The 13,101-nt window shown below is 42.8% G+C and overlaps 2 protein-coding genes across 5 annotated transcripts in view; one reads left to right on the top strand and one right to left on the bottom strand.

Annotated features, from left to right (window-relative positions):
* The window catches only part of ANKRD54 (ankyrin repeat domain 54), a 75,439-nt gene extending 72,391 nt beyond the window's left edge, over positions 1-3,048 (bottom strand). Inside the window, exon 1 of the mRNA XM_078684157.1 lies at positions 1,542-3,048. Coding sequence (XP_078540283.1) covers positions 1,542-2,025 — 484 coding nt within the window. The 5' untranslated portion in view covers positions 2,026-3,048. The remainder of the gene's footprint in view (positions 1-1,541) is intronic.
* A 519-nt stretch (positions 3,049-3,567) lies between these two features.
* EIF3L (eukaryotic translation initiation factor 3 subunit L) overlaps positions 3,568-13,101 on the top strand; it is a 115,934-nt gene continuing 106,400 nt past the window's right edge. Inside the window, exon 1 of one of the 4 annotated variants that reach the window (XM_078684155.1) lies at positions 3,568-3,692. In XM_078684155.1, the coding sequence (XP_078540281.1) occupies positions 3,672-3,692 (21 nt within the window). In that variant the 5' untranslated portion in view covers positions 3,568-3,671. Of the gene's footprint in view, positions 3,699-13,101 lie in introns of all 4 variants that reach the window. The other 3 variants (XM_078684153.1, XM_078684154.1, XM_078684150.1) reach the window with 3 other exon arrangements.

Below are 13,101 nucleotides of genomic sequence, written 5' to 3'. Positions count from 1 at the left end.
AAAGGCCGAGTCTCTGACGTGCGCACAGATAATCCAATTCCCTGAATTCCTTGATGTGGGTGTTCACTGTTCGCAATCTTCTAGATGACTTACTCCGACTGCAACCTGGGCCTATAGGGTGAAGGTTTATTTCTTCCCAAGAAAGAAGGAGAGAAATCACCCGCGCTGTGCGTTTCCAGCTCGGAGCTGGCAGCAATCATAAACACGGCGCTGCATTCAGTGTTACACCTTGACTGGGCATAACACGTCTTATGCGAAAACGAATTATTCAGGTTTGGGGGGTGTTAAGCTGTGCAAAGGGGCCATTGAACCTGGTGCCAGCAATTAAAATGGCCCCTTTGCCTGATGTTGGGTTAGTAAACCCTTGGACCCTTCGGGGCCTTGGGTCCGGTGCCACTGCACCTGCTGCACCAAAGGTGGCTACGCCCCTGTACTTAACGTGGCAGCAACCCGTTTACTACTGTCTGGCTAGCAAAAGAACTGTGGTAACAACATGTGGTGCTTCATGCCGTTTAACCATTAAACAATAGAAACCCCACAGGTCTTATTAGAATTAGGTGTGTCTGCGTGATATCTCCACCGAGGGGGTAACATCACTGAAAAACAATACCTTGTGTAGCAGTCCCACCTCAGTGGCTGCTTTCTTCCCGAACAAAAAGCATATGGGGGCGCAGCGGAGCGGAGATCCACTCCCGTGTCGGAGACTGCACACTCAGGCTTTGTCTAAAGTAAATAGAAGCGCTTGTCAGGCGCGCCCTGGATAGTTACTCGTATTCTGTGGGACAAACCTGGGATATCAATTAACTTATCTAAATAATGTAACTCTGTCCAAAGCAAAGCTGCCAGTGGAGAGAGGTGCAGAAGAAAAACAGCGGATGTTATTTAAAAACATTACTTGTGCCGCGAGGCTTGTTTGGGGAGGAGACCTGTGCACCGAGACACAACGTGTGTCCTTTGCGGGAGCAAACAGGCACCATCTGTTTGAAAGTTAATTACAAACAGACGGTCTCAAAGCTCGCTCCTGCAAGGAATCAATTCCTAAAGGTCTCCTCCTAAACAGCGCATGCGCGCTGCGTAGGTGAGACCTAAAAACTGGGAGGAAAGTGACCAGCATAGAGGCAGGGGTAAGGTATGTTTTCTGATGGAATGCTAAAAGGGAAATATAAAAGTAGCTCTCACATCAGCAGCAGAAGTATACAAATCATTTAATCAAAAAAGGTAAAGCAGGAATTATCCAGAGGCAGGACAAACATAAAAATAGGAAATAAAGCAACTGAATAAGGAGTAGGGAACCGAGATAGGCAAAAAGACCATCAATCATGAACATGGGGCTAACCCAAATTTCACTCTATGAATTGTCTTGTACACAATAGGTCGTCAACAACCATCTGCTAAAGCTTTTTGTAAGCGAGACTTAAAAATAAGAAAGAGACGTCTGCCTCAGTCAAAACACAAGAAACTAGCATTTACAAAATCTCAAAGAGGAGATTCAACAAAGCAAGAAAAGTACGTGGCCAAGGTATCATCATCCTAACTCTCACCATAGACGTCTTTCCCAAGTGGGCCGATGTACCTCCGCATCCTCTTGCAACTCTTGAGTCTTTGGGCAGCACTCCTCCTCTGTAACCGGTCGTGTCCAGGGTTTTGCTGCCATATGGTGCATGGAGGGCTGGTGGAAATGTCCAGTGTAATCCCTGGAGAAGGCAAACTAACACCTCCTCCCGTCCAAGCCATGGGGAACAACCCCCCACTTTCTGCTCCCAGAGAGGCACCTTCACCCTCAGTGTTCTGAACAGGCCCTGACCAGCTAAGACCTCCACTGCCCATGGGTCTGAAATGCCCAGCCATTCTTCCTGCCCCTCCACAATCCAGTCCAGGCCCTAGGGCCCCGCTTTCTGCACCCGAGGATGGGTCATCTTCTTGCAGTCCTAGGCTCCCATCCTCTGCCCTCAGCACAGAGACATTTCCGTCCCTGGCCTGCTCCTGACCCCTGTGCATTTCGAGGGTTGAACTCCCTCCTTCCATGTCGTACAAAAATGCCCCTCAACCAGCACTGACCCAATTTGCAAATCACTCCCAATATATACACCTTTATCCAAAAGAAGTCACCAACCTGCAAAGACCCTGCCCACAAGTGATCTCCCTCTTAGCACTAACCCTGTTAATAAAGCAAATACTCTTGTTAAATATGGCTTTAGTCTCCTCCAGACGTGTCTCATCAACATCCCCCCCTCTCCCACATTAGACAGCTCTCTCTCTCGCCATACTTCTCGCGCTCTTTCATTGAGTGTTTAATGACCTACACCAGAAATGGCTCCCCGCCCTTACTTACGCCTCTTGGCCGACCTACCCCATTCACCCACCTGCAATGGCTTCTCACTACACCTCTACTAGTCAGCTCAACACTCTGTCGTGGGCGTGTGACTTCCCCAACGCCCCGTGTGTTCAGTTTTGCGGCGGGCTTCTTGTCTCTCAAACCTTAGTTCTCCCACTCACCCGTCTTGGTACCTACGCCCGATCAACATATGGAAACACACTGGGGTCATATATGCCCCCCTTGCAAGTGCCTTGGAGATAAGGCGATTGTAGGAGGAGCGATGGGAAAGCACAACGATTGTTTTGAAGAAAAAAAAACTAGAGCCTTCTGTCGCAATCGGGTGTATTCTCGTGAAACGTTCGCTCTCTCTGTGTTTTACTCACTTCCCTTTCGGAGCTCCCTTTTCTGAACAGTGCCTGAACCACTGCGCTTCTTGCATCTCTATGCGTAATACACCAGACTTTCCCCTACGCTGGACCTATCTCACCTCCAATACATCACCCATTGCAATACCCTACACAATGCATCGTCGTCCCAACATTGCGTCAAATTCCCTTATCTATGAACCTACTACACTAAGTCTCGCTAAGCGTACAGAAAGCGCTAAATAAATAGCGATACAATACAATTTACACTGCGCCTCCCATTCCGTACTTCAGGCCTCTCGCATCATCTACATTCTTCCTGTCATTTTTTGTTTCTTCGCCATCCTAGTTTGAAGTGAGCCAATCGCGGGTCACTGTTTGTTAATATCGCGCGGATCTCAGCCAATCAATAGCTGCTTCCGAGGCGGAAGTCATGAAAAAGCCAACCAAAGAAAAGCCTGGAGCGCAGAAAGTAAACCCGGCTGCACTGTAGCACTTTTCCGGCAGGTCAGCGGGTGAACACGCAAAGCATAGACCGCGTCATCAAAATACTTGGAAAGGAAGAGATTGAGGTGGTGAGTTCGATAGCCATCTTAGAGAAGAATGTTTATTAGAGCAATGGAGTGGACAAGCCACATAATACCAAGTAGCATGTGATTTAAAAATAACAATAGAACGATTCTCGTTAATTGTACTTTATTTTATATACTGAAACAGAAGACTGGTCTATTATTTTAGTCTGACTTCAACAAAAATAGGCATATATATTCGTAAGACAAATAAGTTTGATTTACATTTTGACACGTCTTGTTGATTTCTTCGAACGATCCGATTTGGTAGCAAATGTACAAACGTCTTTAGAGACTGAAGGCCACCTTGTCCCTTGTCTGTGTTGGCAAGCGCAACGGAAGTGACGTAAAATAGCTGCGCCCGTTCTTTTCCACTACTCGCGGTATCGTGCTAAGAGTACCGGCTGCAGCGGGAACACCATGGGAGACTATGAAGGGGAGGTAAAGGTTTGCAGGGGAAAGCGATCACTTCAACGGATATTGAGGGAGGTACCTGGGAGGGTATTGCACCTCTGGATATCCCTGATCTCTGTGCTTTAAACCTTAATCCCAGTGGCAGTATTCCCCTTTTTTGTGATAATGACCCAAGAAGGGATCACGTTTGAGTGTCTTACCTTAAAAACATTTATATGGAACATTTTAGTATAAATGAAAAGTACTAGCTGGTTTCTTTTGATTAGTGTAAGGTATTGTCTTTCTTCCACTTCTATGCTTTTATGAGGTAATGTGTCCTTAGCCTCGCACGTTCTGTTTCCTGCATCCTCGAGAGAGAGTTCCTTCAAACATGTTTATGTTTGAAGGTGCATCTCTCGAGGATGCTCTTACTGTTTGATCATACACTTGTTGCAGTTGACATTGAACTTTTATATTGCCTGAGAGCTGGTGGCGCTCCCGTGTGATGCTGTTATTAACTTGGAATAAAATCCATTTGGATATAAATCTACACCTGCGATTCGTCCTTCTTGGATAACTCCTACTTCTTTACATTTGGCGACAGGATTTGGGAAAATTTCAACCACTTTCAGCATTTTCACTAATTTCTTGGATCGTTTCTTTATCTAGCAACGTTAATCTTCCAAGAATGTATTTGTTCCACTGTGCTCATTTTTAAGAGAAACGCGTGTGTTTCACTCACCTTTTTGAACGGAGATTGAAGGTGTTGTTTTCATAGATTTATGGATTTTTGGCCAGATACCTGATTTTATACGGAGCTCTTTGAGCTCAAACCACGTGAGAGCAGATCGCGATGACGTCATCGCGCAACGGAAGTATTTAGATTCTGAAGCTGATTTCTTAAGAAAAACGCTACGCGCACGAGTGATTTTGCTGTAAGGTAACATCTCATTTGAAAGTCGTGCAAGCGTTCAGTTAGACGGAAATCCTTTAAAAGCTTCATTCCTTTGAAAAATCTTCACAAGGGTATGTGCAAGTTTTAAATTGACATTACACGAGTGATTTTTAATTCTGTAAAGCAGGTTGGGAATTTTGTTTTGAACATTTTAAAGACTTTGGAGTTTTAAAAGTCTGCTTTTACTTGAATTTGAAGAAACAGAGAGTGCAAGACGCAAGAGCTTACTAAGTCTTCATTTTACATTTCAAAAGTGAAATACATTCATGGGAAAGAGGCTGTAAATAGCTCCTTTGGCACTTTAAAGACACTTGACATTTAAAAGACTGATACGTTGCTGGTAAGGAGATTGGAAACATCTTCTTGGGCATTTTAAAAGGCGTTTAACATTTTAAAGACATTCTGCATTTTAAAGACATTCTGCATTTTAAAGACATTCTGCATTTTAAAGACATTCTGCATTTTAAAGACATTCTGCATTTTAAAGACATTCTGCATTTTAAAGACATTCTGCATTTTAAAGACATTTAACATTTTCAAGTCTGCAGTTAAAAGCTAAAAGGAAGAGTACAAAAATTATTAAAATTTTCTGGATAGTATATTTAAGCATATTTACAAATTATCTTATTGTCAGAGTAGTTTATTTATTTATTTATTTTAAAAAAATGGCTAATAATCAACAGGTGATTATTCTGAACAAATTTTTACCTGTTAATGGAAAACCTGTGAAACCGTGGAAAACTTGGTTTAGAAGCTTCGAGAATTATTTAGTGGCAATTGATGTAGAGGATTATGCTCCTAAAAGGAAGCTTGCTATTCTTTATAGTCACTTGGGGAGAGCTGGTAGAGAAGTTTATGATAACTTACCCCTTTCAATTCCACCTTCAGGAAGAGGCGAGGGCTGGAATGTTTATAGAGATGCAATTCAAAGACTTAGTAGGAAATTTTTGGAACTTCCGAATGTCATTCTGGAGCGTTTTAATTTTAGAAAGAGAAAGCAAAACCTGGAGGAAAGCGTAGAAGACTTCATTTCAGTTTTGAGGAACATGTCAGCTGATTTTTGGGGCTGATCTAGACATTTACATCAGGGATCAATTTGTTTATGGTTGTTGCCATAAAAAAATTCAAGAACGAATCTTGAGTTGCAGGGATCCAACATTGGCTGAGGTGGTTGATATGGCTAAAAGTATCGAAAGGAGCATTGTTTCTTCAAAAAGTATTATGCTTGAAAATGTTTCCCCTTTTAACCTTGTGCAGAATGATGTTTCTGTTAATGCTGTGTCATTTAATAATAGTATTAGTAAACCTCAGCAGAGAGGTAATAACACATTTTGTTTCAGGTGTGGATCAAGAACACATCTAAGTAACAATTCCATGTGCAATGCTCTAGGGAAGAAGTGTACAAACTGTCAGAAGTTTGGTCATTTTAATAATGTGTGCAGGGCTAGGCCTACTGTACATGTTAGGTCATTGTCAACACTTGAGAATGCTGATCAACATGATCAACATGATGTTTTTTCAGGGTTTGATGTGGTTCCCTTAGAATCTGATATGCAACATGTTAATATTAACACCTTAGAATTACCTTCAGTTTCAAATGAGTCTCTGCAGGGAGGAATTGTTCAACTATGAAAACATTAGTTGGTTGGGGGCGTTTGAGAAACCTAAGGGTTTTAGTTGGTGCACACACTTTGTCTTATTGGGTATCCCCAAAATTTATGCCAAGGTTTGGCAGGAATTTTTAATTTTAAGTAATATTTTGCTGTATGGAGATAAAGGGACACCACCTTTTTCTTTCTGCTTAGCATCAGTGGAATGTGTGCATAGAGTTTACTTCGGCTTTGGTAAGCTTAAAGTGTATTTTTGTGGAAACTTGCAAAATAAGTATTTTGATATTTCTTCTTTTTTTCTGTTAAATTTTTTATGAAGGTCTATGAAGACTTCAAAATGTCCGGTTTTTATTGAAAAGAAGGGGTGGGGGTGTAAAAGGGCTTTTGTGAAAATGTTCATGGTTCAAGCATTTTCATGGTTATAGCTAAAATAATTCTGCTAAAAGAATTCTTTGTTATAAATCTGATTCTCCCTATGATGTATGTTCACATCTTTCTTTAGGTTCACTCTCTGATTATCCTCATGACTTACTTTCTTTTTTTCTTTTCCTATTTAACCTTCCACTTCGTCAGCAGGTATGTTTTTGCATTCTTCACCAATGTTTTCTCAAATGTCTTTCTCTACAAGTGAAATGTATGAACATGTTAGGCCAATCTGTAATTATTCCATTCATACAAGGTTTAAGGATTTCTATATGTCTTAGTTCATTTGTTTGATTTGCATTTTTGTTTATTATAAGAAAGGAGATGATGTAAGGTATTGTCTTTCTTCCACTTCTATGCTTTTATGAGGTAATGTGTCCTTAGCCTCGCACGTTCTGTTTCCTGCATCCTCGAGAGAGAGTGTTCCTTCAAACATGTTTATGTTTGAAGGTGCATCTCTCGAGGATGCTCTTACTGTTTGATCATACACTTGTTGCAGTTGACATTGAACTTTTATATTGCCTGAGAGCTGGTGGCGCTCCCGTGTGATGCTGTTACTAACTTGGAATAAAATCCATTTGGATATAAATCTACACCTGCGATTCGTCCTTCTTGGATAACTCCTACTTCTTTACATTTAGAAATATTTTTGAATGGTCAGAGACCTGGGGTAACGATGGAATATTCAAAATTAAATTCACTCCACGCCAAGTTACATACTTAAGCATGACATCTGCGATGAAGGTGTTGCACCTACGTTTTTTAAAAATAAATGACACGAAAGAAGCACCTGCACCTCAAAATAAAAAAAGGTGCTTAGGTCCTTCCTTAGGTTAGTGGAGTTTTATGTTAAATTTGTAATAACATTTTCCATTTAAACATCCGTTAAAGGGGTGTTGTTGGAGCCCAAAGTAAAATTTGCATGATCTAAGGAGTGTGAAAGAGAATATGTTCGGATTAAAAGCTATATTGTTTTTGCACATGCTCTACAAGGATTTGATCCACAGTGTACCAGCTGCGTTACCGCTAATGCCAGTAATAAGGATATTGGTGCTGGTCTGTCACAATAAAACTAGGAAGGTGTGGAAGTTGTGGCATTTGCTTCCCATAGTCTATCTCCAGCAGAAGAGAAATATGCTGTTATTGAAAGAGAAGCTTTGAGATGTGTTTGGAAAATGGGATATTTTCGGCCATTTGTGTGGGGGAAAGAAGAAATAGTGAGGTGGAACGATAAACTGTTAAAGGTGATACAATCGGATGGGGTAGCCAAACCTTCTCCACAGATAGCGCTCATTTCAAAGCAGCTATAGATTTTGTTTATAAAATTGTGTATATCCCAAGAAGGAAGAATGCTGTAGCAGATTTTTTCTTTTTCGTCAAGGATGCCAACTGACTTGACAGAAAATGTGGATGAGTTCCAAGAGGATATGAAGGTGGCATCAGTTTAAGACCGTGATACTCAAGAGTGTTGATACGTTATGGGAGGAGGAATGTCGTAAAGATGAGTTATTACAAAGTGTAATTAAATGTGTTGAAGGTTGGGTGGTCAGTCAAGACTAAATTGGGTAATTTGAAGCCATTTTGGGAGGTACACATGAATTATCTTAAAGTAAACCAACATTATATGGGGCAGTATAATTGTTCCCCTGTGTGCTTTGAGGAATAGGATTAGTTCAATATACACCCCTGTAATTATAATAAATTGCCCGTTTGTGGCTAGAGGACGCAAGGGGAAACCCTATACACCGTTTTATACATAGTGAGTATCGTAATGGATTAAATAAACTAACAGCCTTTTTAAATTTGGAAATCATTTGTGACCCAAACCTAAAATCAGATACTTTGTCAGGGTCCTTTTTAGGTCTCGCTGAGCCAGCGCATGCGCTGCACTGCGAGACATTTAGTAGGGGCTTTAAAAAGTGTTACTAAAAGCTTTTGCTGGCCTAGCTCTCGCGGTCACGCGTGCTTGCACAGGCGCAACCACCAGCTTTCAGTACCTGATCAGGCGCCATCTGGCTTTCGTCTCACTTGATTGCTTTATCAACGCTCCTCCGCCCCATGTCACACATTAATTGCCAACATATGTGCAAACGCACTGCTTTCACTTTCGCCCACGCGCGCTCCACTTTTGAAGCCGGGCTTGTCTTGTTCTTTTTTCTATTCACGTCTAAACAACGTTCCCACTGGCATAGAGGAGGATGAGGGATGTTTTGTCATCTTCAGTTATACTTTAGCTGAAAAAAGGTGGTCAGGCAGGTGAGGGCCAATGGGCTCTGGAATCCTGCACTAACTTTTCTGCAAGTTTGTGCTACCTTTCCCGCAGAACCACGGCAGGATAGCAACCACAGGCTTTCTTTCTCTCTGCACAGTTCTGCAGAGTGACTTTTACTGCAGAGAGGAGTTTTCTTGTAACACTGCCATTACTTAATTAAAACCGCTGACATCATGGTGTTATAATTAACCGTGGCATTAATTAAGCTGGAATAATGATTTTTTTTAATAAGAGCTTCTCCATAAGACTGCAAAGGCTGAAAAATATATTTTTTGAGTGATGGGTGTTTTTTTGCTTTCACGCAGCCTGGATTTATTTCGGGATCGTTAATGTGCACAAAGTTATCAGTGTTGCCTTTTTAAGGAGAGAAGAGGACAGACTCAGGGAAATTTGAGTTTTACCCACAAAAAAAGTGCTGATCGGCTCCTCGCATTCTTATGGCTAATTATGCACTGGAGAGCATCGACAGCAGCATACATCATCATAACATGTAATAATTAATGACATTCCAACAAAGAAAAATATGCAAATGAGGGCTCATTAGCATTTTCATATTTAGCTTCGATAACGCTTTTGCTGACAAGGTTGTAATTAATGACAATGTCGCAGTCAGGAGATTGGATCGGCTTCATTCCGCGCACGATTCCCAAATGCTTGCATTATGGAAAATGGGCAGCTCTGCCAACTTTTCAGGGGGAAGCAGGCCCTCTAAAAGCACCAGATGTATATTAATGAAAGGTAGTGTTTAACTCGTACAAAATCCTACCGCCCTCACAGATAAGAGTGTGTGGTGAACATGACAAATGGCACTGAGGAGTTTGTGGCATTCGAGGTAGTGGTTCACCATCGTCGTGTGTGTCAGTATTAAATACTTTTAATTTTTAGTGCCTCAAGTTTCCAGCGTCCTTTCCAGTGACACCAAATGCTCTATTCACTTAATCATATAAAAATGATAATCATTGGGACACACTGACTGCTGCATTGAGATGTATGGGATGGTATAGGGGCTCTTTGATCTATTTTCCATATCTGCTGTGACAGTCCCTTGTAACAAAGTCCCAGATCCAGACTCAAAGTCATCTGACAGCATGGCTATTCATTAAGGAACTTCCTTCTACCATCACGTGACCAAGCTGGAGTTTTCCTCCTGCTAATAGCCAGTGGGAAGGAGCCTCGCATCACGCCTGCCCTATCAACTTGCAGCAGAATGTGAAGTCACTGTAGCCAACGGAGTAAGGGGAGAACCCGACACGGATAGCTGCAAAGCGCTACTGGCATATCCCCCACGCCCCACCGTGCAGTCATGTAACAACCATGGATGTGTGGAAACTCCAGCCATAACCTTGAAAGTGCAGTTGGCAAATACAATGCACTTCATGATGCCGTTACCCAACACAGCATGGCTGATTAGACACATTAATGATGGATTTCCTGAATGTCGCAATTGTCATTCCAGAAGATGGTAACCTAAGCAACGGCAACAAAATTGTTCATTGTTGCATGCCAAAAAAGAAAACTAGCATTGGCATAGCCAATAGGTCTCGCTTTTGGGACCTTATAAGTATTTAGTTATGCAGCACAAAATCCTGCGCAGTGCCTAAGAAATGCGTGTGTGTTCCTGTGAATACGCGCGTCAAGCGCTTCCACTCTCCTTACCTCCATCGGTTTGTTTCTTTTCTTTTTAAAGAGTACCATTTGCAATTGAGCTATACATTACGCGTGCTGTGAAGACGAACCCAACGTGTTTGGTTACTTCGCATAATCAGGTCTTTATGGCACTGGCTTCGTATGAATTGCCCAGCATCACACAATGTGTCAGCGGAGCAACAGGATCGTGCACTTTCGGAGCTAGTTTCTTGTTCTCGGCAGATAGAGGAATCACTTTGATGGCTATAACCAAACCCCTGTAAAGAAATATTTTCATTAAATATCCAGGGTAGGCGCCTAGGCGGTGCGAGCAGACAAGACCCAGCTCCACCTCAGGGTGCTGGAGGCCTCCTTGCTGCTTGAGAAGGGGTGGCGGCCATTAGTCAGGTGTCTTGTTTCGCCCATGGTGCACTTACTTCCCGCCCTTGCAGGCCTCGAGGTAGCGTGAGATGGACAGGTGGGGGCGGCGGTTTAGGAGTTGTCAGGCTCTGAGCCTGTGATCCAGTGCAGGCTGGGGGCAGTAAAAGCAACCTGACCTCCGCCCTCCCCCAGCACCCCCGCTCCTTGACCGTAGACCTCATGAACACTTTTCACAACTTGGCTGCTAGCCTGAGGGAGGCTTTTAAAAAGATCTGAGTGAGAAAACATCCTTCAAACAAATTGTACTTACATTAGAAAGCAATTAGCTTCGCTTAGAGCTATGGATCGGCTGTTGGGTTGTATACACGGAGCCATCCGTCACAGTCACCTTGCGCCGGGTAGGTAGGGGTCTGGCAGGGAGAAAGCACGGCACAGGCACAAAGAGGGCTAATGCAGGCAGGATCAGGCAGAAAGAAGGCCAGGCGCAGGTAGGATCACAGAGGGAAACAGGCCAACACAGGCAGAGACAGAATTTGGTAGGGGGAAGGCCCAGCGCAGGCAGCATCAGGCAAGGAGAAGGGCCAGAACAAGCAGGATCAGGCAGGGAGTAGGTTCACCATAGGCAGGATTTAGTAGGAAGTGGGCCCAGAGTAGTCCGGATCAGACAGCTAAAAGAGGCAGCAGAGACAGGATGTGGTAGTCAGCAGAAGGCCCAGCACAGGCATGATCAGGTAGTGAACAGGCGTATGGAAAAGGCCTAGCCCAGGCAGGATCAGGTAGGAAGCAGAGCCAGTACAGACAGGAACATGGGAGGCATCAGGCCCAGCTTAATCAGGTTCTGATAGGGAGCAGGCCCAATGCAGACGTGATAACATGCAAAGATGTCCAAGCAGGCACAGCTCAAATAGTGATCACATAGGGTGAAAGCGGAGTCCAGATCATTAAAGGCCTCCCCCAGCTATGCATCCGGTATTAAGGCCTTGTCCCACATATCAGTTTTGTCCATCCCTTGATGGCATAGAACAGCACCCCAGCAGAAATTTAGTTTGACAGACTAATGGACTAAGTTTATCTTATACCATATCCAGCACGCTGCAGGAAAAGCTCTAGATGTGGACATCAATTCACCGAAATGCCAGGGATAGCGGAAGTAACATCACATGCACTTTGACCTCCACTTTCACTCACACACACATACTTACACATAAATGCGCTCTCCCTCACAAGTATGCACACAACATACATTTAAAAGCGGATCTTTCCAGAGGGTCAGTTCTGTCAACATAGGCATCTTACAGGCAAGCCAGAGTTCACACTTATATCAGGTACTGATATTTATCAATAGAACAGTGCATCATTTTATCGCCATGCACAGTCCCAGGTACACGCACAAAGGGAAGTTGGGAATTTCATGCCTTTGCCGGCTTCCTCTACATAATCCACTGTACAGGGCGTTTCTGAGACCAGCCTGGCCAGCCCTCCACACTCCGCCGGAAGCCTTTGAATGGCAGACAGGGGGTTCATGTATAATTTGTATATTCACTTAACAGCGTGTTTTAGTGAGAGAGGGATCCAATTATGTGTGTTCAGTTTGAGCTTTATCCTGTCAATCCAGGTTGTATTTAACCCGTGCTACCCGTGTTTTATAAAAGGAATTAAAATTTACAAAAACTAACCTGCATGCAAATTTGTATTTTTGGACGGATTTACTAATCGCCATACCATGACATAATTGATATACGTTTGCATTCTATTTTTGTGATAGCCTTCCAGTTAGAACACAACTTTAACATTTGGAATACATTGCAATTCCATTTTTGTCTAAGTTTGTTCATGTAATTCTGACATTCTGTACCTTTACCTTACTTTAAAACCACCATATTTGTTATACAGAAATATACAAAATGCACACAATTGATAAAATACTTTCAAAACGTTTTACACAAAAATCAACACTGATACAGAATCTTTAGTAACCTTTTTGCCTTGCAAATGCTTGTTAAAATATCCAGGGCAGTAAGGCAGGGTTGCGTACTGGCCCCATTTCTCTTCTCCATATATACAAATGGAGTTTAGAAGGCGCTCACAGTGGCCACCAGGGATGTCCCCCTTTTCGAAAATCAAATGTTACCAATATTGACTTATGCGGACGGCGCGGTTTTAATCGCTTGAACGGGAATTGGGTTAGTT

Source organism: Lissotriton helveticus, chromosome 1_1 (assembly GCF_964261635.1).
Source record: "Lissotriton helveticus chromosome 1_1, aLisHel1.1, whole genome shotgun sequence".
NCBI classification, from domain to species: domain Eukaryota; kingdom Metazoa; phylum Chordata; class Amphibia; order Caudata; family Salamandridae; genus Lissotriton; species Lissotriton helveticus.
Note: the sequence above shows the minus strand (reverse complement) of the source record. Positions and strands in the feature narration are given on the sequence as shown.